General features: G+C 47.5%; 1 protein-coding gene across 1 annotated transcript in view; it reads right to left on the bottom strand.

The window, feature by feature from the left end:
- UTRN (utrophin) overlaps positions 1-24,522 on the bottom strand; it is a 1,458,479-nt gene that overhangs the window by 924,711 nt on the left and 509,246 nt on the right. Inside the window, exons 44-47 of the mRNA XM_029594027.1 lie at positions 14,020-14,195; positions 10,814-10,946; positions 9,743-9,892; positions 1,158-1,242 (exon numbers count right to left, since the gene is read on the bottom strand). Coding sequence (XP_029449887.1) covers positions 1,158-1,242; positions 9,743-9,892; positions 10,814-10,946; positions 14,020-14,195 — 544 coding nt within the window. The remainder of the gene's footprint in view (positions 1-1,157; positions 1,243-9,742; positions 9,893-10,813; positions 10,947-14,019; positions 14,196-24,522) is intronic.

The raw sequence follows: 24,522 nt of genomic DNA, 5'->3' as shown, positions 1-24,522 counted from the left end.
CTTTTCTGCTCACCTCTACTTTTTGATTCATTCTTTCATTCTCATGCCAAGTAGCAGGATCACGCATAATTCCATAAATAATTCTGAGACTATGATATGGGAGCCACTTGAGGTAGAAATATTCTCTCTTATAATTTCATGGCAGTATACACGGAGGTCAAAATTCAATGTCACTTTGCCGGATAAGTTTGGGCTTATCATTTGAGCATTTGGCTGCATTCAGCGATCACTACTTGGCCGGATAATTATTTATCCAGTTAAACTGTTATCCAGCCAAGTGGGAGACGGCACAGGGGCATTTTGGAGATGAACTACTTCTCTAGATAAGTGGCAAAATTCAGCCTTATCTGCTAAGTTAGCAGATAAGTTAGACCTGATATTGAGCAGGTCTAAAGTTAGCCAGATAAAGCATCCAGGTATATTCAGAAGCACAGCCACACCGCTGAATATCTCAGTTAAGTTAGCTGGAAATGTTTATCCGGCTAAATTTCTAAGCCAGCTATTTTTTTTAATATCTACTTCTAGGTGTCTACCATAAAACACAGCAAATTCCCACATCACAGCTGTCCCTCAAAAGCAGAAATGTAGGCTACTTATAAATGTTACAGCGTCAAGGAACAAAAACAGAAGGGGGATATGAATCCCCTGGATGACATTGTACAGAGTACGGGTGGCAGGAACAGAATCCTTGCCTGGCACACAGAGATGAAACTATTTCCCACTGCCCTCTAATCCCTGGGTTGATATCCTGGAGATGTCTCTCTGCCATGAAGTGTGTCTCGAAAAAAAAGGGAGTGTCCTGGCTTGCAGGTGACTGGATGTAGACTGGAACCTACCTGCAGCAACAGAAGCTATTAGGGGAGCAGTCCCGGATTATCCACAAGGCTGAGGAAGAGGCCACTCGAAGGGAGGTGAGCACAGCACAGGTATGTTTCTACCACTTAGCTCAGGTATTGCAGCAGGTACAAAGTACGCATGGAGATATAAAAACCTGTGATTACCGCCTCCCCCTCCCCCCCCCCAAGACGGTGCTGCGTGCAGCACATTATAGCAAAGCAATCCCAATCAGGGCGGCAGACAGGCGGGTTTGCTGCGGCACAATCACACTGCACTGGAAGAGGCATCGTTAAAACTCTTAATTTGGGCTCAGTACTCACCAGAGACCTTTTGCTGCATCACATAAGGGGGCGGCTGTAACGGGGACTCCAATTCTTTCACCTTGTCAGGCAGTTCTTTGCATACCTGTTCGGAGAGGAAAAGGAAGGGACAAATACAATAATCAGGGAGGGAACCCACTTTTCAAATGATTACATAAAATTAATTAATTAGCTATTCATGCAGAGTATGTGCTGCATACCAATTAGATCTGTTTTTTAATGTAATTAAATTGGTACCATTCAAGATGATTTTATGACAAGTGACATTTCACGAGCACAACACGCTCCAAAGCAAAATCAGGGGGTATAGAGGGCTCGCTTGTATGTTTTCATTCACTACATGGAACGTGAAATGCTTGATCCCACTTAGGATTACCAGCTGAAGACCTACCTCCAGCTTTCCCTTCTGAATTAGGGAATATGCTCTTCAGCTCAGAGGTCCCCCCTGCCCTGGAATGATGTATTTACTGCCAGAGATGTGCAGGAAGATCCGCGCGAAAAGTGGAACGTGCAAACCAATTGCACTTAAGGATAATCTTCACAAAATACCACCTGCCACCTTGATCTTTTGCTCCCTAACACACACACACACGCACGCACAAGTAATAACAGTAACAGCATTCATACTGATGCTAGAGAGGACTGAACTCAGAGGTTGTGACACCCTTCACTGGCCTCTACAAAACGTAAAAAACCTCTGAACGTTTTCCGATGTCTAAAGTCGCACATTGTTTTGTTGTATGACTTTCGGATGTAGAACATGCAAAACCGAGAAGACAATCAGGCCGATACAAAAAGACGCACGGAAAACGGGTGGCTCAGTGTTGAGAGCCCGCTTTCCTAATGTGCACCCAGTCACCACTCCTGGGCACGCGATACTGTATTTAAACGAGGGGTCACGCTGCCAAGGAGGCGCTAGGGACAAAAGCATGCCCCTAGTACCTCTTTTAGCACCTTGGGCAGGTGTTAATATCTGAGCGTAAAATGTGCGGAACCATCGCACATTTTCTTTTTCTGTATCTGGGGCTAATGACTAATAGCCTCATCAACACACATTTGCATGTGATAAGCGCTATTAGTTTCGGGGGGGTTTGGATACACTAAACCTCTTATTGTATAAGGGGTTGTAGACACGCGTCCAATACGTGCGTCCAACCACGGGTAAAACAGTGCGCTCAGCTGAGCGCGCTTTACTGTTGTTGCGCCCGGTCGCAGGCGGCTGCGACCTCTCATGCTCACCTCTTTTTTCCCTGCACCATCTATCATTGGGAGAATGGCGGCCTCCGCCAACCAATGTCAACTTCGCCGGCATCTCCGGGACAGCGTGGGCACTGCCGACTGCCATCTTACTTCTAGCATCACCTAGGCGCGCAGGACCTCCTTATGAATATGGCATGGCGGGAACCTCGGGGGCGTCCCCTCCTGATGACGTCAACACCACTAGTGTACTTATACGGACTCGCCCATTGCTAAGACGAGTTAGCAAGGAGTTCTCTCAATTGTTAAATCTGCTCTCATTGGATCTTCTGTTCCAGATTCTCCTTTAGTTTATTGGACACACAAAGAACCCCCTCCTTGGGGGCTCTTCCACGTATTGGCTATCCGCTCCTAAGAGGGCCCTCCTGCTTGGGACATCTTGACCCGCTACTCTGGTATATCTACTGGGACTTCCTTGTGTGAGTACATTCTCCAACTTCTATCATCTCTACTGAAGATTCACAGTGTACCCCATTCCTCGGGCCACTACCACTCTTCAGTCCATTCACTCTATGCTATCTGTGCCTCAGGATACTTCATCTCCTATACTGGGTCTATGGCCTTGTTGCTGTAACACCGACCTCTGCCTCTTTGACTTCTACAGTACAGCTTCCTCGGCATGCACTGCGGGCCACTACCGGATCTGCACTCAGAGGTATTACATCAGCCTACAGGAATTCCCGGGTGTACCCCGTGCTGCGGGCCATTACCATGACTCTTGTATATACATCATCATCCTGACCACTTTATTTACTAAGACTGTGTTTAATTACATTTCCCGCACCTCGGGTTATGTTCTATATTTCTCCTTAATAAAGTCTCTCTCACAGCTGTGTCCTACGTTGCTGAGACCATGCCTACCGACGGTGAGGCCCACGGGGCTCCTCCCTATGGGCGGAGACATCTCTCACCTTGGCCCGGGGTTCACCAATTCATCAAAACCATAACAGCTGTATTAGCCTGAATGTGGGGGACAGTGTTTTTTCTCATCATTCTCTACAAGACAAAGGGGAGTGGCTATCTTGGTACACAAAAACCTTCCTTTTCCAATAAAAAACAATTTCCAGGATGAAGAAGGTAGATTCCTTATTATAGTAGGTACACTATATAATCAAAAAGTAGTAGTGTGTATTATGCATGTCCCAAATATTTATTCCCATGATTTTTTTCACTCAGATGGTTTCTAAGTTGTTGCAATACACAGGCTATAAATTACTTGTGTGTGGGGGTAGGGTGAGGGGACTTTAATACTGTTTGCAAAAGGTACAATGGATTGTAAGCCATCAATAAGAATCAAGAAGGATGAAGTTGCTTTAGATATTAACTTTTTATAGAGGAAAGTAGGAATGATTAATGCATGGTGTACGTACCATCTGAGAGAGGCAAACTTTACCTTCTACTCAAATCCGTCTAAGCCCTACTCGACAATCCACTAAAGCTCTGGTCCCAAGTGGGCGCTCTGCAAAAATTGGTCTCAGTCATTTTGGACCATGCCCCTGTTACTAACCTGGTGTACAAAAATGTCTGAGTTTATGCAAATGGAAAATTTAGATGTGAGATTAAATAGGCTATTAATGCAGATTATATATATGCATGGAAATCATTTTATACCTCTTGCTTATCGCAGAAAAATTTATTGCTGGATTAGAACAGCCCTAGATCTGCATAATCTCTGCCTCTGATTTGTGAAATTTCTCTCTTGTAACAGGTGTCCTCCGAAGACTACGGGATGTTGGTCCTCACACATGGGTGACATCATCGCATGTGCAGCTGCAGCCCCCGCTCTGTCTCTCAGCTAGAGTCCCTCAGTCCATGACATAGCAAATACATGGAAAAATCTACATCCAAGAGAGGCCAGTGGGTTTCATGAGGACTGACATCCTGCTGTCCTAGGAGAACAATTGTTACAGGTATGCAACTCTGCTTTCTCCAAGGACAAGCAGAATGGCAGTATTCACACATGGATGATTCCCAAAGCTAGAGATAAAATGGTGGAAACCCTTTACTGCAGAAGCACCACCATTCCCCCCCCCCCCTTTTTTTGGTAAGGCAGCTGACCCATAAGTGCTCTAGGAGGGAAAAGAGTTGGATTTTTCACCTCAAAGAGACTAGATGAGAGTTAGAGAGACAGAAACCCTAAAACGCAGCAAGACATCCAAAGGCAGGGGTATAATGCGAGCATGGGATGAGAATCCCACTGAGCCACACAAAAAACAAACACAGTCAAGAGCTTCCTAACAGTGAACTCTGACTAGCACCAGTAGGCCTAGAACCCAGAGAGCACAAGCAAAGACACAAATTTCCAAGTACAAGAGAAAAAAGAACTTCGGATCAAGACAACAACATTTTGGGGTTTTCTTTTTTTCACAAGACAACTGAAAATCCACTGGGGCTGGAGTGCCCAGCAGAAAGAAAACTGTGGTTTATAATCAATGGAGTAACAAGACAGATTGGGCATGTAGAGTGATGCCCAAAGTATGTCCAAAAGGAATAGCAGGCATGGAATCCAAGTCTGCCCAGAGAAGTAGCAGCAAGCAGTATCAGGGTCTGCAGCATACCTCACCCGCCGAGCTACTACAAGTACAAGATCTGTCTTCTGTCAGATGGGATAAAAACCCAAGTGCCAAGGCATGAAGGGCTACTCCAGCCCAGGGAGCTCCATGCCAAGATGCAGAGCAGAGCAGTGAGCTGCTGCTTAAACTCAGCTGAGCGGTGGAATTCACCATCAGGGGAAGCCAGGTGAAAGGGAAGCATCTTGGCCAGTGAACTGGCCAAAGCAGGGAAAGGATTGTATACCCTATCGTGAAGGTATATGCGATGACCACGCCCATGCAACACCCCCCCCCCCCCCCGGCTTCCTCCTGGACTGTCTGATGAGGTGAACAACAAAGGAGGCAGACCTCTGGTTGTTGGACAAAGGAGACAGCCTTTAGGCTGTAGAAAATGTAGATGGGAGATTTCCCAACTATGCAAACTCCCTGCCAATCTCAGCAGGGAGTTGCCGCTGAGGCAGGTATAGCCCACAGGGCCCATCTCCTTCAGTAAAGATACTGAGAGAGTCCTAGATTTCAGCAGGATGAGAACAACCTGAAGAAGAAGTCATAAACCTCTCTGCTGAGAGCAAAAACAGGAATGCTGCAAGAGGCAGCCTCTGTGGAAGAGGACTTCCTCACCGATCTGGAAACTCTGAGGGTACCAGAGAAGGAACAGTCTGAACCACAGAGCAGACTACTCACTAACCTGTAGGGAGATACCCCATGTTTTGCCACTGAAAGCAACAAAATATAAAGCATAACCACCAAAGAGGGACACAGAATGAATATGGACATGTATTCCCCAGCAAAGTCAAGACTGTCTCAGCACAGAAAGAAAAATCCAGCCTGCAAACTTTGCTGGACTGAACAATACTTGTAAATAAACAACAACCAACCAGATGGACAATGCAGCAACTTTAGCTCAAAAAGTAGAAGTCACTGTCCATCCAAGGGAAGTCGATAGGGCAAAAGTGGCCCCACCCATGGACAAAGGAGAAGCACTCTCAAATGTAGAAAAGGCTGACATGGCAGACAGAGCTGGTCAAGAGGTGGCAGGACCCCTGTCATCCCCCCTCCTCCCCCCCCCCCCCCCCCACACACACACACACAAGGAAAAGGAGAGAGGACAAAGACCTGCAATGCAGCAGAGACCCTCCACACACGGCATAATTATGCATGAGCTTATGAATAGGCAAAAGCTGGCTAGTAAAAAGGGGGGGCAAATACCTGCAATGCAGAGAAAACACCCTCTACTCACTCCTTGATTTTGCAAGAAACTTATGCATAATCATAGGCTGGCTAGTATAAGAAGGAACCTAGAAGAGCTCATTGAAAAAAAAAAAAAGAGCTGACTACCCAAGACAGCTGACTATCCAAAGCGGGGAGACAACATGCAGGATCCCCCTGCAACTCCACATATGGGGAAAGGAGAGAATGGGGTATGGCCGAGAGACTGAAGAGAGAGGAAAGCCCTGCCTGGTATCTGTCAGCTGGTAAAGTGTTCGAGACACCAACGAGAGGTAAGCCCTCCCTTTGTACCAGGAGCCCTGCCCCAAAGTCTGGGCCAATTCCAAGCAGAGAGAGACGCCTCCTCAGCCATCCAGTACCCAAACCCAGGAAGAAAGCCTGTTGATCCCCAAGATCTGCCAGAGATGGCTCTAGAGGTAAACAGAGGGAATCTCCTGAAGTTACTGGGGATAGTAAATTACCTATTGGCCTTAAGATATTATGTAGGTTATGGTTTCTGGCATGTTTAAAGCCACTAATGGTACAGATCTTCCTTTAGCATAAACTGATGCTCAGTAGCAAGGATGTTAAGAGACATGTGCTATTTATTTTATTCTAAATGCCACTTCTGCAAAGTCTGACCAATAAAAATCTAATTCTGTGATAAAATATGTTGCCATTCCTGAACTATGGTGTGTGAGTATAGGAGGTAATAGGGAGAATTGTCTGTAGCACTGTGGGTCCTAATAGGTGTGGGGGAGGGGGGAATAGAAGTGCCCTGTAGCAGACAGATTCCCGGACCCCTCATATCGCATACAGAAGTGGGCATAGGCCATGCCCATCCACAGAAATGATGTCAGATGTGCAGGTAGGTTTACTAGAATTAGAAGACGAAGCATTAGTGAGAATTATGCAGATTTCTACTAATAAAGAAGATGTGCAGTGCCAAATTTCTAGGGTACGTGAGATTTAAAAGACACATACCAACAATTAGGAACTGTCACTAATTTTTCCATACTATTTTGAGATTTTTGGTTGAGTTTAGGTATTGAACCTATGGCACAAGATAATCCATTGTTCCACCTGATAATGTTGTGGTACACCAGTGGAACCGACTGCATGGATAGGAATTGCCGTGTCTGCCAATGAACGCGTCTACCAACAGGGTCACCTCTGAAAGAGGAGAAAAGAACCTATAAGTGACTGCAATATGGGAGGGGAAAGATTTCACATGATCCTCCACTCCTGACCCAAGTCGCCCTAGGTAGGGCAAGCTGTCGGAAGGCAGACATGCCAGTGAAGAAACAGAGGGAGGAGAAACCTCCCCTCAGAGGTAGAGTGCTATCCAACTCAACACCAAAGAGTAGGAGCAGCAAAAAGTGAAACTATGCACAATGCACTCAGCAAGTATCCAAAGAGGCACACAGCCCACGCAAGAGGAATCCTCATCTGCTACTGGGGAGCAGATTTGCAGGAGAGGGAATCCCCAAGTTTACAAGAATTCCCAATCTGGGTAGTTCATCAGCCAACACAAGACACCTCCTCTGCGCAATAGTGCAATGGGGAAGAAAGAGCTTCTGATGGATGGTTTTCAGATCCTGTATGAAAACAGAGGGTGGCTGCCACTCAGAGGCTAAGCCAATCCAGAGGATGGGATGAGAAAAACAACCTGTTCTCTAAGCAGAAAACAAGGCACTAAAAGGGAACCTACTGAATGCACCTCTTGAAATCCAAAAATCAGAGCTCTCACCCGCAAGGCGGGGGGAGAGAACACTGTTCAACCAGATCAGTTTGATTCCAGAAACTCTTCTACTGTCCTGATAAGAGTGGGGCACAATTCCTGACTTATGGCGACTGGAAAAATCGCTGGTGGCCGACTAGGCGGACAGTAGGGTCAACATGGCAACCAAGCACAGGAAAAACCAACAAAAGGGACCCAGTTGGCCCACAGTGCTGCACTGATTCATGCAAATCAAGGACTATAGCATTGCCCCAGTTAGCACCAAGCAAGGGAGAGGGATTGTATCCAGGAAATTCCACCTAAAGGAGTTCCAGAGCATAAGCCAATGAGGGAGGAAGCCCATAAAGGTCCCTTCCCCTCCTGAAAGGGGGGAGGTACCTTGCTATCCACCCCAAAATGAAGCGAATAGGATCGTATTCTTGGCCAAGACCTCCAAGCACAGCAGAGACTGCTGCACACTAGTATGGGAAGTCTACTGGAACCAGAAGAACACACGCCAATGGACACCTAGTAACGATGGTGCCCCTTCTCTAAATCTGCATCCTGCAACAGCAACACTGTGCATCCTTGCTGCGCACCCACACTGTGGAACTCCATCAAGCTCACAGGGACATGTATGCATGGAAAGACGCAGCACCCGTGAGCCTAGCAGTCCATGCCATGTCCTGAATATCCACCAAACAGTGGCGGTAGATCACATGTGAGGTGTCACCATTGGTGTCCAATAGCACCCCTGGATGTCAGACACATAAAGGCACTAAAAAGCGCCCCTGGCGCCACCTGTAATAGCTCCTGATAGCAATCAAGAGCCACTGCCATGATGCACCTAGCACAGGCAGTCCAGCATGGAAGTATATCTTGGTACGCGCAATGATGGTGCGCGATACCATGGTCACCCTGTGTGGTACCTACCACGTACAATGGGTGTCACAGACAACAGGAATGTCGGTGACCCTACCTGCGGCAAGGTAGGGCAAGCTGTCGGAAGGCAGCATGCCAACAGTGATGATACCTACTGCAATAGAAGCAAGGAAAAATTTAAAAAACATGAAGGCTCTGCCTGAAAAAGCAGCTGCTTGCAGCTCCATAACTGTCATAGTCTTAGCTATAAGGAGAGCAAAGTTAAACGCGCAACCACACAGTTTTGTGGAAAAAGAAAGACTGAGGGACTCTGCCTGAGAGACTACAGCTGCACATGCTCAGTAGAGCATGCTGAAAGCTCTAGAATCTTCGAGATCAAAATTCCATGCTGGGCTCCATCGAATGATGTCACTCATGTGTGAGGACCGACATCCTGTTTGTCCTCTCTGGATGGTGAAATGGATAAATGAATGAATGATTATACAGGATGAATGGAAATGTGCCATATAAATGGAAGTAACTGAGTGTTTGTGGAGAAGGGAAAGGAGTTAATGTAGCATGGGGTTAACTTATTTTTTTTTTTTTTTGCTTTAATTGAAAATTGTAGTTTCATGTTACAAGTTGATGATGACTTATGTACACAGGCTTGAATGCTGCATTATATACATGTTTTATTTTCCTTGTTTATTAGGCTCCTGGTCTTGTGTATAGATTTTCATATTGATCTTTGTGCCACCGTAGTGTGTACTACAGAATAAAAATTATTAAAAAAAAAATAAACAGTTTCTGAAAGATCTTGTTTTGACCATCTCCACTTCTGATAGAAAGTCATTCATTTCAACATTGTCCATAAAATAGAATACAAAGAGGACCATCATTTTTTAAAAGCGAATTCATCCATTCCTTATTCTTGCTTATGGGAGTGGCTGCCAGTTGTGTGGCAGACACATATAAAACAGGCTCACCTTGCTCCATCTCACACCGGTGGCCCTCAGCCTGGCAGAGAGCTCATTTTTCTCCTGCAAGCCACAAGTTTTATCTGAAAGAACCTCAGGTCCAGCTAGACTCAGCCATTTCAGCTTCTCACTCTGCAGCTCCAACTCCTTCACTAAATCCTACAGAGGGCAGGAGAGCACTTTGGTCAAAAACAGGCAGTGCGCACACATGAGAACAGACTAGAAATTGTTTTACTTCGTATTCGGAAAGTTCAATAAAAAAAAAAAAAAATAGCACATTTACTGAAGAGCAGCATAATTTCTCCAAACCAAAACACTGCGTCAGGAAGAACACAAGATCATATTCAGCCTAGAATTAGCTACGTGACTGCTGCAATCTCTTAAGATTAAATTTTAATAGTATAGACTGATTGCACCCCCAAAACCTGGACCATAGACCACCTTTATATTATAAGCCCACTCCCACCTCCATCCCGTGCATTAGCCACATATTTCTGAGGCAAAAAATAAAGTTTTTAGATAAACTGCAATCTGCTTACAGCCCTCCTCTGGATTAAATCCATTTTATTTATAACACGCTTGTTCACTGAAGTGTTCTAACCATGGAACAAGTGTTAAAAGCAAGCATAACATAACATTCAGAGAGTAAGTAAATGCAAACCACAAAAATTGGGTTTCACTGCATTAGCCACTCTTGTCTATAAGACGTGGTTGTTGGCAAAGGGCCAGAAAAACAACGAAAGCCACGACTTATGGTTAGGATTTCAAGCCAACGGACAGCTGCTTCCATATGTGCATTGCTCACATAACTCGTGTCAGTCCTACAGGAATAGTTTGATCTTCTGGGACTGTCAAGACATCAAGTCAAAGCAGAAACATGGTTTTCTGGCACTAAAAATAACACTATACATAAATTAAAACTATGTTAGAAATGATTAAGCAGTGTTTTTTTTTTGGTTTGGGTTTTTGTTTTTTTTTAAACAGAAGGAGGAACAGGGTTTAACATTAATGAAAGCTCATCCCATGTCTTTAAGGGGGACAAGTTTTAAGTCATGCATGCAGCCGTGTAATCTAACTTGCCTTTATCTTTTGCAGGTCGTCTTCACTGCCAGATGTGGCTGTCATCAGGGCACCATCAGCTTTATCCAACCAGCACTCAAATTCGCCCAACCTCCTCCTGTACTCTGCCAGCTGCCGGCTCTGCCCTTTCAGCCTGTTTCAAACACAACAAGACGAGAGAGTTTACGCATTACTTTCCTTACTAATCTACCAGAAGGCTATGCTATGACAGAATCCTCTCCTTAATCACACCCAGGCCAATAATCAAAAATGAGGGACATGGATAAACTATCCGGCTAACTTTAGCCGGATAAGTTGTCTGTGACATTCAGTAGAATAAATGTCCCACCGAATATCCTCAATTAAAATTAGCCGGCTAACCACGGCTGCATAGGGATTGCCAAATGCTCTGGGCTGAAGACGACACTAAAATTAAGGTACAGGGAGGGTGGGAGGATAAGGGTTGGGGTGGAGGGAGGATGGGGGCCCTGCTGAAAGGTGCATATGAAAAAAATATAGACGGGAGCGGGAAGTGGGGGAGAGACTGGCCCCAACCCCTGGTCCCAATATTTATTTATTATTGAGATGGTAGGCGCTTTGGGGAGAAGGCAACAGGCTTGGCCCAGCAGGGACGAGCCTTTGCAGGTCAGGTGGGAGAGAGGAGGGAGGCTGGTTAGGGCCTGTAGGTTAATCTTTTTTTTTGTTGTTTTTATTCAGCACTTTGCCACTTAACTGACTATGGGCCTCATTTTCCAATATCGCATTGGTAACACATTAGGGGGCGTTACCAATGCAAATGAGGCTTCTTTCGTGCAGTGGGGAAACATCGCGTGCGGCGATGTTTTCGCCATTCGCGAAAACATTAGCACAATTCACGATGTTTTCCCAGTGTGCGATGATTCATCGCAGTGCACGATATTTGCTCAGGGAGGGGGGGGTGGGGGGGGAGAGAGAGAGAGAGAGAGAGAGAGAGAGAGAGAGAGAGAGAGAGAGAGAGAGAGAGAGAGAGAGAGAGAGAGAGAGAGAGAGACTTACTATAGTGCCTATGCCCTAGACAGGTATTTTAATCCCTATGGGAGGGCCACCTACTAACTCGGGGTGGGGATTAGGTATGAGCGTCGGGGGTTGGGGGCCACTTTCGCATTCCACATGAGACCTACGGAAAGAACAGTGGTCTCTAGTGAAGATTTGCTGGCCGTCGGAGTGAGGAAACTCACTCCAAGAGGAGATTTGGGCTACGTTCTCTCCACCTAGCTTGATGGACACTCTACCTGGGCAACAACAAGCTAGGTGGAGAGAACGTAGCCCAAATCTCCTCTTGGAGTGAGTTTCCTCACTCCGACGGCCAGCAAATCTTCACTAGAGACCACTGTTCTTTCCGTAGGTCTCATGTGGAATGCGAAAGTGGCCCCCAACCCCCGACGCTCATACCTAATCCCCACCCCGAGTTAGTAGGTGGCCCTCCCATAGGGATTAAAATACCTGTCTAGGGCATAGGCACTATAGTAAGTCAGTGTCTCTCTCTCTCTCTCTCTCTCTCTCTCTCTCTCTCTCTCTCTCTCTCTCTCTCTCTCTCTCTCTCTCTCTCTCTCTCTCTCTCTCTCTCTCTCTCTCTCTCTCGCCTGAAACGGGCTATCTGGAACTATCGTGGACTGCGATAATCCTTTACTGGCCTGTAGCGCAGTCCGTACCGCAAATTTGAGGGTTGTAGTTAGCAGCCGCGCTAACACTGCGGCTGTTTCGCCGCACACGATAAACTGGTTCCTGCTTTGCATATGCTCCGCCCCCTGAATACTAATTTGCAAATCGCGTTAACAGCTGTTAACGCGATTTGCGAATTTATCGCACGCGGTAAACTGCTTGGAAAATGAGGCCCTATATTCTTTGGACTACAGCCAAACGTTTAGCCAACTTTTAGCCCGATAAGCAAGGGAAATATCAAAAACTAACCATTTAGAAGGATAATTTGTGACTTATCTGTCTAAATGGCTCTGGATATTGACCTCATGGCAATATTTGTGCGTGTCTGCCCAGTTTCAGGAAAACATCTTGACATTAGTATCCGGTAAGATGTTTCCAGCACCAGAGTGTGAATAATTCTAGTCATTTCATTTACTCCTATTCCATTTCTTGGGCACAGGTTCCTGGCCAATCCCAGTCTAGTACACACACTACACATATTTTTTCCCCCTTCAGAAAGAAAATTATTACACTGTAAATAAAAATCCTTAACTCCTCACAATACAGTGGAGAAGGTATTCTGTCACACAACGGTAGGCAAAACCCCTTCTCTCTTCTAAATATCTAATTCTTTTTCTTTCAAGAGACAAGGAATTGGGGGCCCAATATTCAAAGTGTGTTCAGCGCTATTTAGCCAGGTAAGCGGGACTTATGAGGCTAAGCAGTGGCCGCTGAAAATGTGCCTACACTCAGTGGGCCACTGTTTAGCCACATAAGTCCCTTATACGGCTAAAAGTTGCACACACAAAAAGCAGGCATGTACTTGGCAGGTCGGCGGTGGAGCAAATTATGCATATAATTTCTACGCCTGACTACCGATATTCGGTGTTAGATGTATATGTGTAAGTCTAAGTTTAGATGTGCCACAGAGCTGGTCTAAATGTAGCCAGGTACACTTATCCAGCGAAGTGCACACATATATACATGTATATTCAGCGGCTTTGCCGAACCGCTGAATATACATCATAACTCAGCTGGATAAGCTCTAACCGGCTAAGTTACGTAAACGGCCAGCTTTGAATACTGGGCCCTGGATTATTTCTTTAGAAATATACATATTCCAGCAGCAGATCTCCCTATTCATAAAAAATTAATTTCAGATCTGTCTCTGCAGCAGATCCACTGACAATTACTTAGTTCTGTTGCCAATACTTAAACATCAACCCAAGACTGACAATAGTCAACGGCGCTGTCGGCATGAAAACTGAGATCCAGGAAAGAATTATACATAGGACAGCAGTTAAATAAGAAAATCAAAACAAATGTAGATTACTATGTATTCCTACAGTCATAAAAAAAAAAAAAAAAAAAGAGCCCACAGAAGGGAGAAGTTAATAGGTGAATACAGAGAAGAGGCACACAACCAAAACTTCTGACTAATAAGGCCATTAAAATTAAAAGCAATATCATCTTTGGAGTTCCATAAATGAGGTCCTCTTCCTCTCTCAAATGTGTGTTCAGGCACTCTGATCTCTGCTGGACGTTACCTCTGCTGTCTGTCAGAGACCTCGGCGGCCACTGCTTTCCAGCGCTTGTTCAAGCCTGAGAGCTTCTCTTGCAGGAAGCTTCCGTCGGTGGTAGGGAGCCCCCGTAGGATTCCGTCACCAGTTCGGTTCAGAGCTGTTAAACTGGGCTGGTGGCTGCCGACTCCCTCCTCGAGCTCCTGTCATGATTACAAACAGTTGCACAGTCAGGACAATCTCCTCTGTCACGGATCTAAGCTTACACCTGGCCTAAGCACCTAAGAATCAGCAACATTATCCAGAAGCCCCAGATTTTTTTGGAACCACAGCATTTTTTCCAGTTGTCACTTTAAAAAGAAAAATAAACTCCACACAAACTCACTGCTACTGCATGAAAGATAAATTAAGGAACTATTTTCTCGGAACGAAGTTAGAAAAGTGCTGCATCTTGCTAACAGGTTATTTCTTCACAACCAAAGAATCCATTTTAGAGATTTGTTATTTTCAATGTTGTGAACTGCAGACTGAGGACCTCAGAAAGCCCATACAAGCCTGCATTGCTGGACTGGGTCCAAGAAGTCAAAATGATATTTAATGGATGAAGACAAAGAAAGAAGCACAATAATCAATTAACAGAACAGTAGGCCCTCTCTCTTTGAGCGATACAGGTGGAGTACAAGGGCCATCAGTGGGAGCCATAAGCAATGCATATAACAGAGGTAATTTTCAAAAATGCGAATGGGTGAAAAGTCCAAGGGTACACTTTGGGGCGGATTTTCAGAGCCCTGCTCGCGTAAATCCGCCCAAAACCGGGCGGATTTACGCGAGCAGGGCCCTGCGCGCCGGTAGGCCTATTTTACATAGGCCTACCGGCGCGCGCAGACCCCGGGACTCGCGTACGTCCCAGGGTTTTCGGAGGGGGGCGTGTCGGGGGCGGGCCCGGTCGTCGCGGCGTTTCGGGGGCGTGTCGGCAGCGTTTTGGGGGCGGGTGCGGGGGCGTGGCTACGGCCCGGGGCGGTCCGGGGGCGTGGCCGCGCCCTCCGTACCCGCCCCCAGGTCGCGGCCCGGCGCGCAGCAGGCCCGCTGGCGCGCGGGGATTTACGTCTCCCTTCGGGAGGCGTAAATCCCCCGACAAAGGTAAGGGGGGGGTGTAGACAGGGCCGGGTGGGTGGGTTAGGTAGGGGAAGGGAGGGGAAGGTGAGGGGAGGGCAAAGGAAAGTTCCCTCCGAGGCCGCTCCGATTTCGGAGCGGCCTCGGAGGGAACGGGGGGAGGCAGCGCAGCTCGGCGCGCGCAGGCTATACAAAATCGATAGCCTTGCGCGCGCCGATCCAGGATTTTAGTGGATACGCGCGGCTCCGCGCGTATCTACTAAAATCCAGCGTACTTTTGCTTGAGTCTGATGCGCAAGCAAAAGTAGGCTGATCGCGCTTCTTTTAAAATCTACCCCTATGAGCATATTTTGTCCCAAATTTCAGAGAGAAACTATGAATGTGCTTTATCTTTGAAAATTGCCCCTTGAAAAAAGCTCCCCCATAGCTTTGCACCAGAGTCTTCTTCAGATGATTTTTCTAACCAAAACAAAGTGGGGCGGATTTTCAGAGCCCTGCTCGCCTAAATCCGCCCAAAACCGGGCGGATTTAGGCGAGCAGGGCCCTGCGCGCCGGGAAGCCTATTTTACATAGGCCTCCCGGCGCGCGCAGAGCCCGGGACTCGCGTACGTCCGGGGGTTCTCGGAGGGGGGCGTGTCGGGGGCGTGTCGGGGGCGGGGCCGGAGCGCACGGCGTTGCGGGGGCGTGTCGGCAGCGTTTTGGGGGCGGGTACGGGGGCGTGGCTACGGCCCGGGGCGTGGCCGTGCCCTCCGTACCCGCCCCCAGGTCGCGGCCCGGCGCGCAGGAGTCCCGCTCGCGCGCGGGGATTTACGCCTCCCTCCGGGAGGCGTAAATCCCCCAACAAAGGTAAGGGGGGGGTTTAGACAGGGCCGGGCGGGTGGGTTAGGTAGGGGAAGGGAGGGGAAGGTGAGGGGAGGGCAAAGGAAAGTTCCCTCCGAGGCCGCTCCGATTTCGGAGCGGCCTTGGAGGGAACGGGTTAGGCAGCGCGGCTCGGCGCGCACCGGCTATACAAAATCAATAGCCTTGCGCGCGCCGATCCAGGGATTTTAGTGGATACACGCGGCTCCGCGCGTATCTACTAAAATCCAGCGTACTTTTGCTTGAGTCTGATGCGCAAGCAAAAGTAGGCTGATCGCGCTTCTTTTAAAATCTACCCCAGTGTGTAGATTTGTTAATCCAAAAATGTGAGCTTTGTTGCCTCTCTGATCTAAGACCATCCTGAGAATGCCTCTCCAAAAATGTGGATTAAAAAATGCACACAGATGAACAACGCATCTTTTTCCCACCTACTGAGTGGGCAAGTTTCAAAAAGACCTTTTACCCGAATATGTGGCTTGTGAAACTTGTCCTCATTATCAGGCCGATACAGTACAGTGCGCTCCGGTGGAACGCACTGTTAGCCCGGGTTTGGATGCGCGTTTTCGACGTGCTAGCTTTACCCCTTATACAGTAAGGTGTAATAGCGCGTCGAAAACGTGCGGCCAACCCCCCCGAAACAACGCCCGCAACATGCATGTTGATGGCTCTATTAGTTATTCCTGTGCGATACAGAAAGTAAAATGTGCAGCCAAGCCACACATTTTACTTTCAGAAATTAACGCCTGCCAAAGGCTGGTGTTAATTTCGGCCAGCACCGGGGAAGTGTACAGAAAAGCAGAAAAAACTGCTTTACTGTACACCCTCTGACTTAATATCATAGCAATATTAAGTCGGAGGCCCCAAAAGTAAAATAAAATATAAAAAAAAAAAAAATTAAAAATCTGCCCGTGGTCCGGAAGACGGACACTCAATTATGCCGGCGTCCGTTTTCCAAACCCGTAGCTGTCAGTGGGTTCGAGAACCGACGCTGGAAAAATTGAGCGTCAGCTGTCAAACCCGCTGACAGCCGCCGCTCCTGTCAAAAAGGAGGCGCTAGGGACGCGCTAGTTTCCCTAGAGCCTCCTTTTACCGCAGGCCCTAATTTGCATAGGCCACCCTCCTGAATCGCTCGCCCAGGAGAGTGGCCTGTGCGCGCGCCAGGAGAGCGGGTGCTCGCTGGCTCTCCCGCACGTTTTTCTGTATCGGCCTGTATGTGTTTCCTGGGGGAATAGCTGTTCAGAAGGAAGAAACAATAAAAACATTCAACAATATCGGCACTGTAAATATCATACAATTGGCAGGCAGGAAGTTTTCAAGCACGGGTGTACATATACTATTCAGTCCTGAGTACGTGATTATTATAGTCCTAAGTATATGTCTAGATATTATTTATTTCTGAGACTAAATATTATTTATTTCTATGTTAGCCATGACTCTGGCTTTCCCTCCTCCCAATTCAAGTGCCCCTGTTTTATTGTAACTTTCATTCACTTTTTCTCTCTTCGCCTATTGCTCACGTTGATGTTTATGTTATTGCACCGCTGTTTATTGTAAACCAATACGATATGATTGGTATCATGAGTGTCGGTATAAAAAAGCCCTAAATAAATAAATAAATAAATAAATAAATAAATAAATATACGAGCCTGGAGGGAGCTAAACTCGGGAAGATCCATCATTGTAAGGAAGCAAAAGGTAATGGAAGATGAAGAAGGAACAACATAGCAGTAAGTAAGGAATAGGGGCAGATTCCTCAGGCCTAGCAAACTTCATCTACAATCCATTTCTATATTACTACATGTAGCACATGAAGATAATTAAACAGGGGTGGCTTATTGAGAGGGTAATTTTCGATTCCTTTTATCTGTGTTAACTCACTATCTGAAAACAGCCTTCCCTCCCTGTGGCTACAAGTGAACGTGTGGTCCCATGGAGCACTTACCATTAGCCACATTAAGAGGCGGTGCTCCTAGAGGACGTTTTGGTCAGGGAAGGAAAAAATGATGCACATCTAACTCAACAGGTGATATTTTCAATTTAAGAAGCAACCGCAGAAAAAGCAAGCAGAAATTTTCGCAGTTACTTTATCCCTATGGCAAGTTTCAAAGTAAAGCACTTGTGCTACTCCTGGAGGAATTCTGCGCAAAAGTTTACAAATTCTGCACTACAATCACTGCCTTTGAGTAATAGTTAATTTGCAGTGCAAAGCAGAAAACGTTATTACTCAACGATGCAGGAATTTTAATGTTTTTGTGCAGATTTTTCCCGATCATAAGGCCTGGGCAGATTGCTCTCCCCTCTCCAAGGTTCAATGACCCTCTCCCAGCTGTCTCCCCCTTATGGCTTGAATCCCTTCCCCATACTTGATCTCTCTTCCTTGGGTCAAACCCCCAGTCCATTTGCTTCCTTTCCCTCCTTCCAAGGCTGGCCTCCCCTCCCATCCCTTTCCCCCCACCAGATGATTCTCTCTGCCCCCCCTTCCCTCATTCTCTGCCCATCGCCACCCCACCCCACCTTCTAGGAAGCACCCCCAACAAGGCCTGACCCTCCCTGGCTCTCTCTCTGTCTCCCTGCCCCAAGCTCACTGTCTTCCTTCCTCATTCAGATTCCAATAGAATCTCATTGCTCCCTCCTTTGTTTGAGTCATGCAGGCCAAGGCAGCTGCTGCAGGCTCATCTCTTCCAGCCTGTATGGCCTCATGTCGACTCTCCCAACTCTCTTCCAGTCTATGTAGGCCAGCTTGCTGCTGCTCCTTTCTCATTTCCAGCTGACACCAGAAATGAGAAAGGTGCAGACACCGCTGCTCCTTTCTTATTTCCTTCCTCCTATCTAGCCCAAGCAGGCCTCCACTGCCATTACTACTACTACTTTCCGATGCCACACCCAATGCTGTAGGGCAAATGAAGAATTCTGCACAGGAGGGGAATTCTGCGCAATGGAGAATTTCCCCAGGAGTAACGTGCACTTTCTGTTGATTACTGATGTAAAGCTCGCAGGCAAAAAGCACCCACAGAATTTGTCACATTTCGGATAGTTTCAGAATTGCCCTTCCCTTACTGTAGAAAACGTTTGTAAAACTCCCCATCTTAAAACTAGTTCTACATTTACTGTGTCACTCCCAAGGCATGCACAGCATGAGTAATATGAAACTCAAACTTATCCGCGAGTTGGACAATTCTACCAGCTTGCAGATAAATGCAACTGCCCGAAGAGGATTCTGGATTGCTTTTCCACTTATATTTTTGCTCTCTCCTTTTTCAGCCCAACTTTCAAAACTACCCATAGTACAGCATTTACTCACATAAAGTGGACTCACAGGGATTTATGCTATACTTTATATGCAAGTTGCTGCATATAGGGAAAAATAACCCTTGCTGTAGTTACACAATGTTAGGCTCCATATTAGGAGCTACCACTCAGGAAAAAGATCTAGGCATCATAGTGGATAATACTTTAAAATCGTCAGCTCAGTGTGCTGCAGCAGTCAAAAAAGCAAACAGAATGTTAGGAATTATTAGGAAGGGAATGGTTAATAAAACAGATGATGTCATAATGCCTCTGTGTCGCTCAATGGTGAGATCGCTCCTTGAATACTGGGGTAGATTTTAATAAAGTATGCCGGATTTTAATAGATACGCAAGTAGCCGCGCTATCCTTTAAAATCCGGGGTCGGCACGCGCAAGGCTGTGCAAAATCGGCAGACTGCGCGCGCCGAGCCGCGCAGCCTGCCTCCGTTCCCTCCGAGGCCGCTCCAAAATTGGAGCGGCCTCGGAGGGAACTTTCTTTCCACACACCCCCCTCCCCGCACCTTCCCCTCCCTTCCCCTCCCTTCCCCTACCTAACCCACCCCCCCAGCCCTATCTAAACCCCCCCCCCTTTATTTGAAGGCAGGCATAACTCGCGCGCGCCGGCTGAGCGATTCCCCGGCCCGGGAGCAGTTTCGGAGGCCCCTGAAACGCCCTCAGGCCAGAAGCACACCTGCGGCCCTGCCCCTGGATGATGCGCTGTGATACGCCCCCAACACACCCCCGACACGTCCCCCCAGGAAAGCCCCGGGACTTATGTGCGTCCCGGGGCTTGTGTGCGTCGCCGAGCCTATTCAACATAGGCTCGGCGCGTGCACGGGGAACTTGGGGCAGGTTTTCGGGTGGTACGCGCGTACCCCTTTGAAAATCTGCCCCACTGTGTACAATTCTGGTTGCCGCATCTCAAAAAAGATATAGTTGCGATGGAGAAGGTACAGAGAAGGGCAACCAAAATGATAAAGGGGGATGGAACAGCTCCCCTATGAGGAAAGGCTGAAGAGGTTAGGGCTGTTCAGCTTGGAGAAGAGACGGCTGAGGGGGGATATGATAGAGGTCTTTAAGATCATGAGAGGTCTCGGTTATTTACACTTTCGAATAATAGAAGGACTAGGGGGCATTCCATAAAGTTAGCAAGTAGCAGATTTAAGACTAATCGGAGAAAATTCTTTTTCACTCAATGCACTGGAATTTGTTGCCAGAGGATGTAGTTAGTGCAGTTAGTGTAGGTGGGTTCAAAAAAGGTTTGGATAAGTTCTTGGAGGAGAAATCCATTAACTGCTATTAATCAAGTTTACTTAGGGAATAGCCACTGCTATTAATTGCATCAGTAGCATGGGATCTTCTTAGTGTTTGGGTAATTGCAGGTTCTTGTGGCCTGTTAATTGTGGCCTGGTAATTGCCAGGTTCTTGTGGCCTGGTTTGGCCTCTGTTGGAAACAGGATGCTGGGCTTGATGGACCCTTGGTCTGACCCAGCATGGCAATTTCTTATGTTCTTAACCATGCGGCGGAAACTAGCAGTTCATACAACAATGAGAAATTACTACTTACCTTTTCCTTAGTCCAGACAGATGAATTCAAGACTAGTGTGCTATGCACCTCTACTAGCAGATGAAGATAGAGCAAAGCTGACGTCACAGATATATATACTCCTGCAGTGACATCAGGCTGCCAGTATTCTCTTCAAAAAACCAACTGTGGACAGACTAGAAAAAACTTGATTAATAACAGATAACCATTTCAGTACTCAGCCAACAGGAAACCCTGAGCTCAGACAAAGAATTTATTAACACTAGTCTAAGGACTGGACTAACACCAGTAACCCCTGGAACATGTAGCTATGCAGAAGGACAATAAGACAATCATTCAGCAGTCAAGGATGAGAAGCTGAATTCATCTGTCTGGTCTAAGGAAAAGGAAATTATCAGGTAAGTAGTAATTTCTCATTTCATAGCACCCAGACAGATGGATTCAGGTCCAGTGGGATGTATCCAAGCTACTCCCGAATAGGGCAGGAGGCTGCCTGCAGTCCTGTCTAAACTACATGTGCAAAGGTTGCATCGTCCATGGCCTGCACATCCAGACGATAATACCTGGAAAAGGTGTGTAAGGAGGACCACGTTGCAGCTCAGCAAATGTCGACAGGAGACAACAATCTAACTTCCACCCATGACACTGCCTGAGCCCTAGTGGAATGAACCCTGACTAGGTAACAGCTTTTCAGCATCCACATATGCAGCTGTGACTACCTCCTTAATCCAGCGAGCTACTGTAGCCCGCATAGCCAGCTCGCCCTGTTCATCTCCACCGTGAAGGACAAACAGGCGATCCATCTTCCAGAAAGGTTTAGAAACTTCCAGATACCTCACGATATCCAAGGGTCACAACAGGCGATATTCGTCCACATCTCTTTTCCTGTCCAGAGACAGTAGGGAAAAGATCTAATTCAAGTGAAAATCTGAGACTACTTTTGGCAAAAGGAAAGGAACAGCACGCAGCTGTATCACCCCTGGAGTCACCCGAAGGAATGGCTCCTGGCAAGACAAGGCCTGCAGCTTGGATATTTGACACACAGAACAAATCGCCACAAGAAACACCGTTTTCAAGTTCAGCAACCGCAAGGAAAGGCTACACATCTGACGCCAAGAAATCCAAAACCAGATTAAGACACCACAAGGGTACAAGTAACCGCAAGGGAGGATGAAGATGTTTCACTACTTTCAAGAAACAGGCCACATCTGGATGAGCTGATAAGGATTCACCATACACCTGACACCTGAAAAAGGCAAGAGCTACTACTTGCACCTTTATGGAATTAAGGGCCAACACTTAATTTAATCCATCCTGCAAAATTTCCAAAATGAACTGGATCTTAACTGAACGAGGAAGAACACCTCGATCTTCACATCAAGCTTCAAACACTCGCCAAACCCGCACATAGGCTAAGGAAGTGGAGAACTTTCTGTTGCGTCGGAGCTGGACCCTTGGGCCGAGGTGGGGTTGATGCAACCCGTAGATAAGGGTCCCCACCGTCATCAGGTGGAGTAGGCTGAGATTAGAGGCCACTGGAACTTCACCTATACCAGCCCTCGTTCCCCTCGGCTTGAGCCTTTGGGTGCCGGGGCCGGCAGGACTTAGTTGGGCCTCGAGAGTAGTTAAGAGAGACAAGTAGTTCAGCCCAGAGACAGCAGTCAATAGGTGGTATAGTCCTACCCTGGACTGGATTCGGTACAGGAGCTTAGGCGCCGAAGGAACAGGAGAAGGCAGGAGGCGCATAAGTAAAGAAAGGTCAAGGCCTTGTAAGTCCACGTCCAGAGGATAGGCGAGAGAAGGCGTCTCCTACAGGCTGGAATCAGAGCCGGTGCCAAGCAGTGGTCATAGCAAGCAATGTAGACGCTGGACACGAAAGAGTCTGTAGTCAATCAAGGCGGACGTCAAGGCAATGAGAAAGCAGGTGTACTCAGACGTAGCAAAGCTCAGGGTGCGAAGAAGGCAGACGTGGTCAGGTGTAGCAGAGGTCCGGGGCTGGAGAGAAGCTGAAGAGTAGTCAGGCATAGCAAAGGTCAAATCCAATGAGTCAGCCCAACACATAATCAAGACAGGAACAAAGGGAACAGAAACCGGGAACCACAGGAATCAAGGAGTCAATGAAGAGATGATTCCAGGATCAGCAACGAGCACTCGAAGTACAAGGAGACCTGTTGCAAAGGCAACATTATGGAGCGAGGCCTGAGCTTAAATATACTGAAGAGTTTGATGTCATCATCCGGGGCTGCAGGAAGTTTCCCGCCACGGGCCCTTCATAAGGATCAGCGACACGCACGTGCCTAGGGAGGGGCGCAGAGCTGGCAGTGGCATCTCTCCACGGGCTACACGGAGAGGCCCGACGAGCAGTGGCATCTTGAGCTGCAGTACTGGGGACCATGGCAGAGCCGGAGGTACCGGGACCGGTCCGAGGTTGGAACTGGCGGCCCACCACCGCCAGCGAGGAGGAACTAGGAGCTGAAGTCTGTCCCAGAAGGTGAGGGGGCCGCGCCGCGGGTCTGCCGAGGGCGGCATGCATAACACTTTCTCGCTTGTAGCAAGGTGTCAATCACTGCAGTAGAATATCAACCTCTCAAGGGCCATACCATAAGACAAAATCGAGTTGGATCTTCATGAAGAACAGGTCCCTCAGATTCCTTTGCACCGGAAACTGGAGGGGGCAGTCTACCAGGAGCCATCGCAGATCCATATACCATGGTCTCCTGTGCCAATCTGGTGCCACCAAAAGCATCATCCCTCTGTGAGCATCGACCCTCCTAAGCATTCTGCCCAACATGGGCCACCGGGGATAGGCATACAGCAGCTTGTCCTCGGCCATTCCCGCATGACAGCGTTGATACCCAAGGACTTGGGATCTCTCCTGTGACTGAAGAATGGGGAAACCTTCACACTGCGAGAAGTCACCAGCAGGTCTAGAAACAGAAGGCCCCAGCCCATTCTCCTGTGTCCAGATTCTCCCTGCTGAGAAAATCTGCTCTTACATTGTCTTTTCCTGCAATGTGCAAGGCCAAGATCTCCTAAAGATGCACTTCTGCCCATTCCATAACTTGGTCCATCTCCTGCAACACTTGCTGGCTCTTGGTTCCTCCCTGCTTGTTGATGTAATCAACTGTTGTTGCATTGTCCGACATTATCCAGACCGCTCGACCCTGCAACCTGCCACTGAACTGCAAGCATGCCAAATGGACCACCCAGTCTTCCAGTCAATTGATGTTTCAGAGAGACTCTTCCACATTCCAGCGCCCTTGTGCTGTCAGTTCCTGATAGTGAGCTCCCCAACCCTGGAGGCTCACATCCATCCTAACCAGTCCAGTGATTTTAGGGAAACTCCCTTTCTTAGATGATCCACTTGTAACCACTTGTAGTTGAGAGCAGATCTCCATTGGCAGGTGGAGCTGAATCAAATAGTCCTGAGACTGTGGGCTCTAACGAGACAGCAGGGAGCGCTGAAGAGGATGCATATGTGCCCTCGCCCATGGCACCACTTCCAGGATTGCTGCCATCAAACCGAGTACCAGCAACAGATGCACCTGTGCCGTCAATTTCTGAATAGGAGCTTCCAGCAGGAAAACCCTGCCCTGCTTTGTGTCGAAAGAACACTAAGATATTCTAACCACTGAGATGGCTGAAAATTGCTCTTGGCCAGGTTCACCAGCCAACCGAGCTCCTGCAACAGGAAGATCACCTTGCAGGTCACCAGGTGGCTCTCTT

This window comes from Rhinatrema bivittatum, chromosome 3 (assembly GCF_901001135.1).
Source record: "Rhinatrema bivittatum chromosome 3, aRhiBiv1.1, whole genome shotgun sequence".
Classification (NCBI taxonomy): Eukaryota; Metazoa; Chordata; class Amphibia; order Gymnophiona; family Rhinatrematidae; genus Rhinatrema; species Rhinatrema bivittatum.
This window is presented reverse-complemented; position numbering and strand designations above follow the sequence as displayed.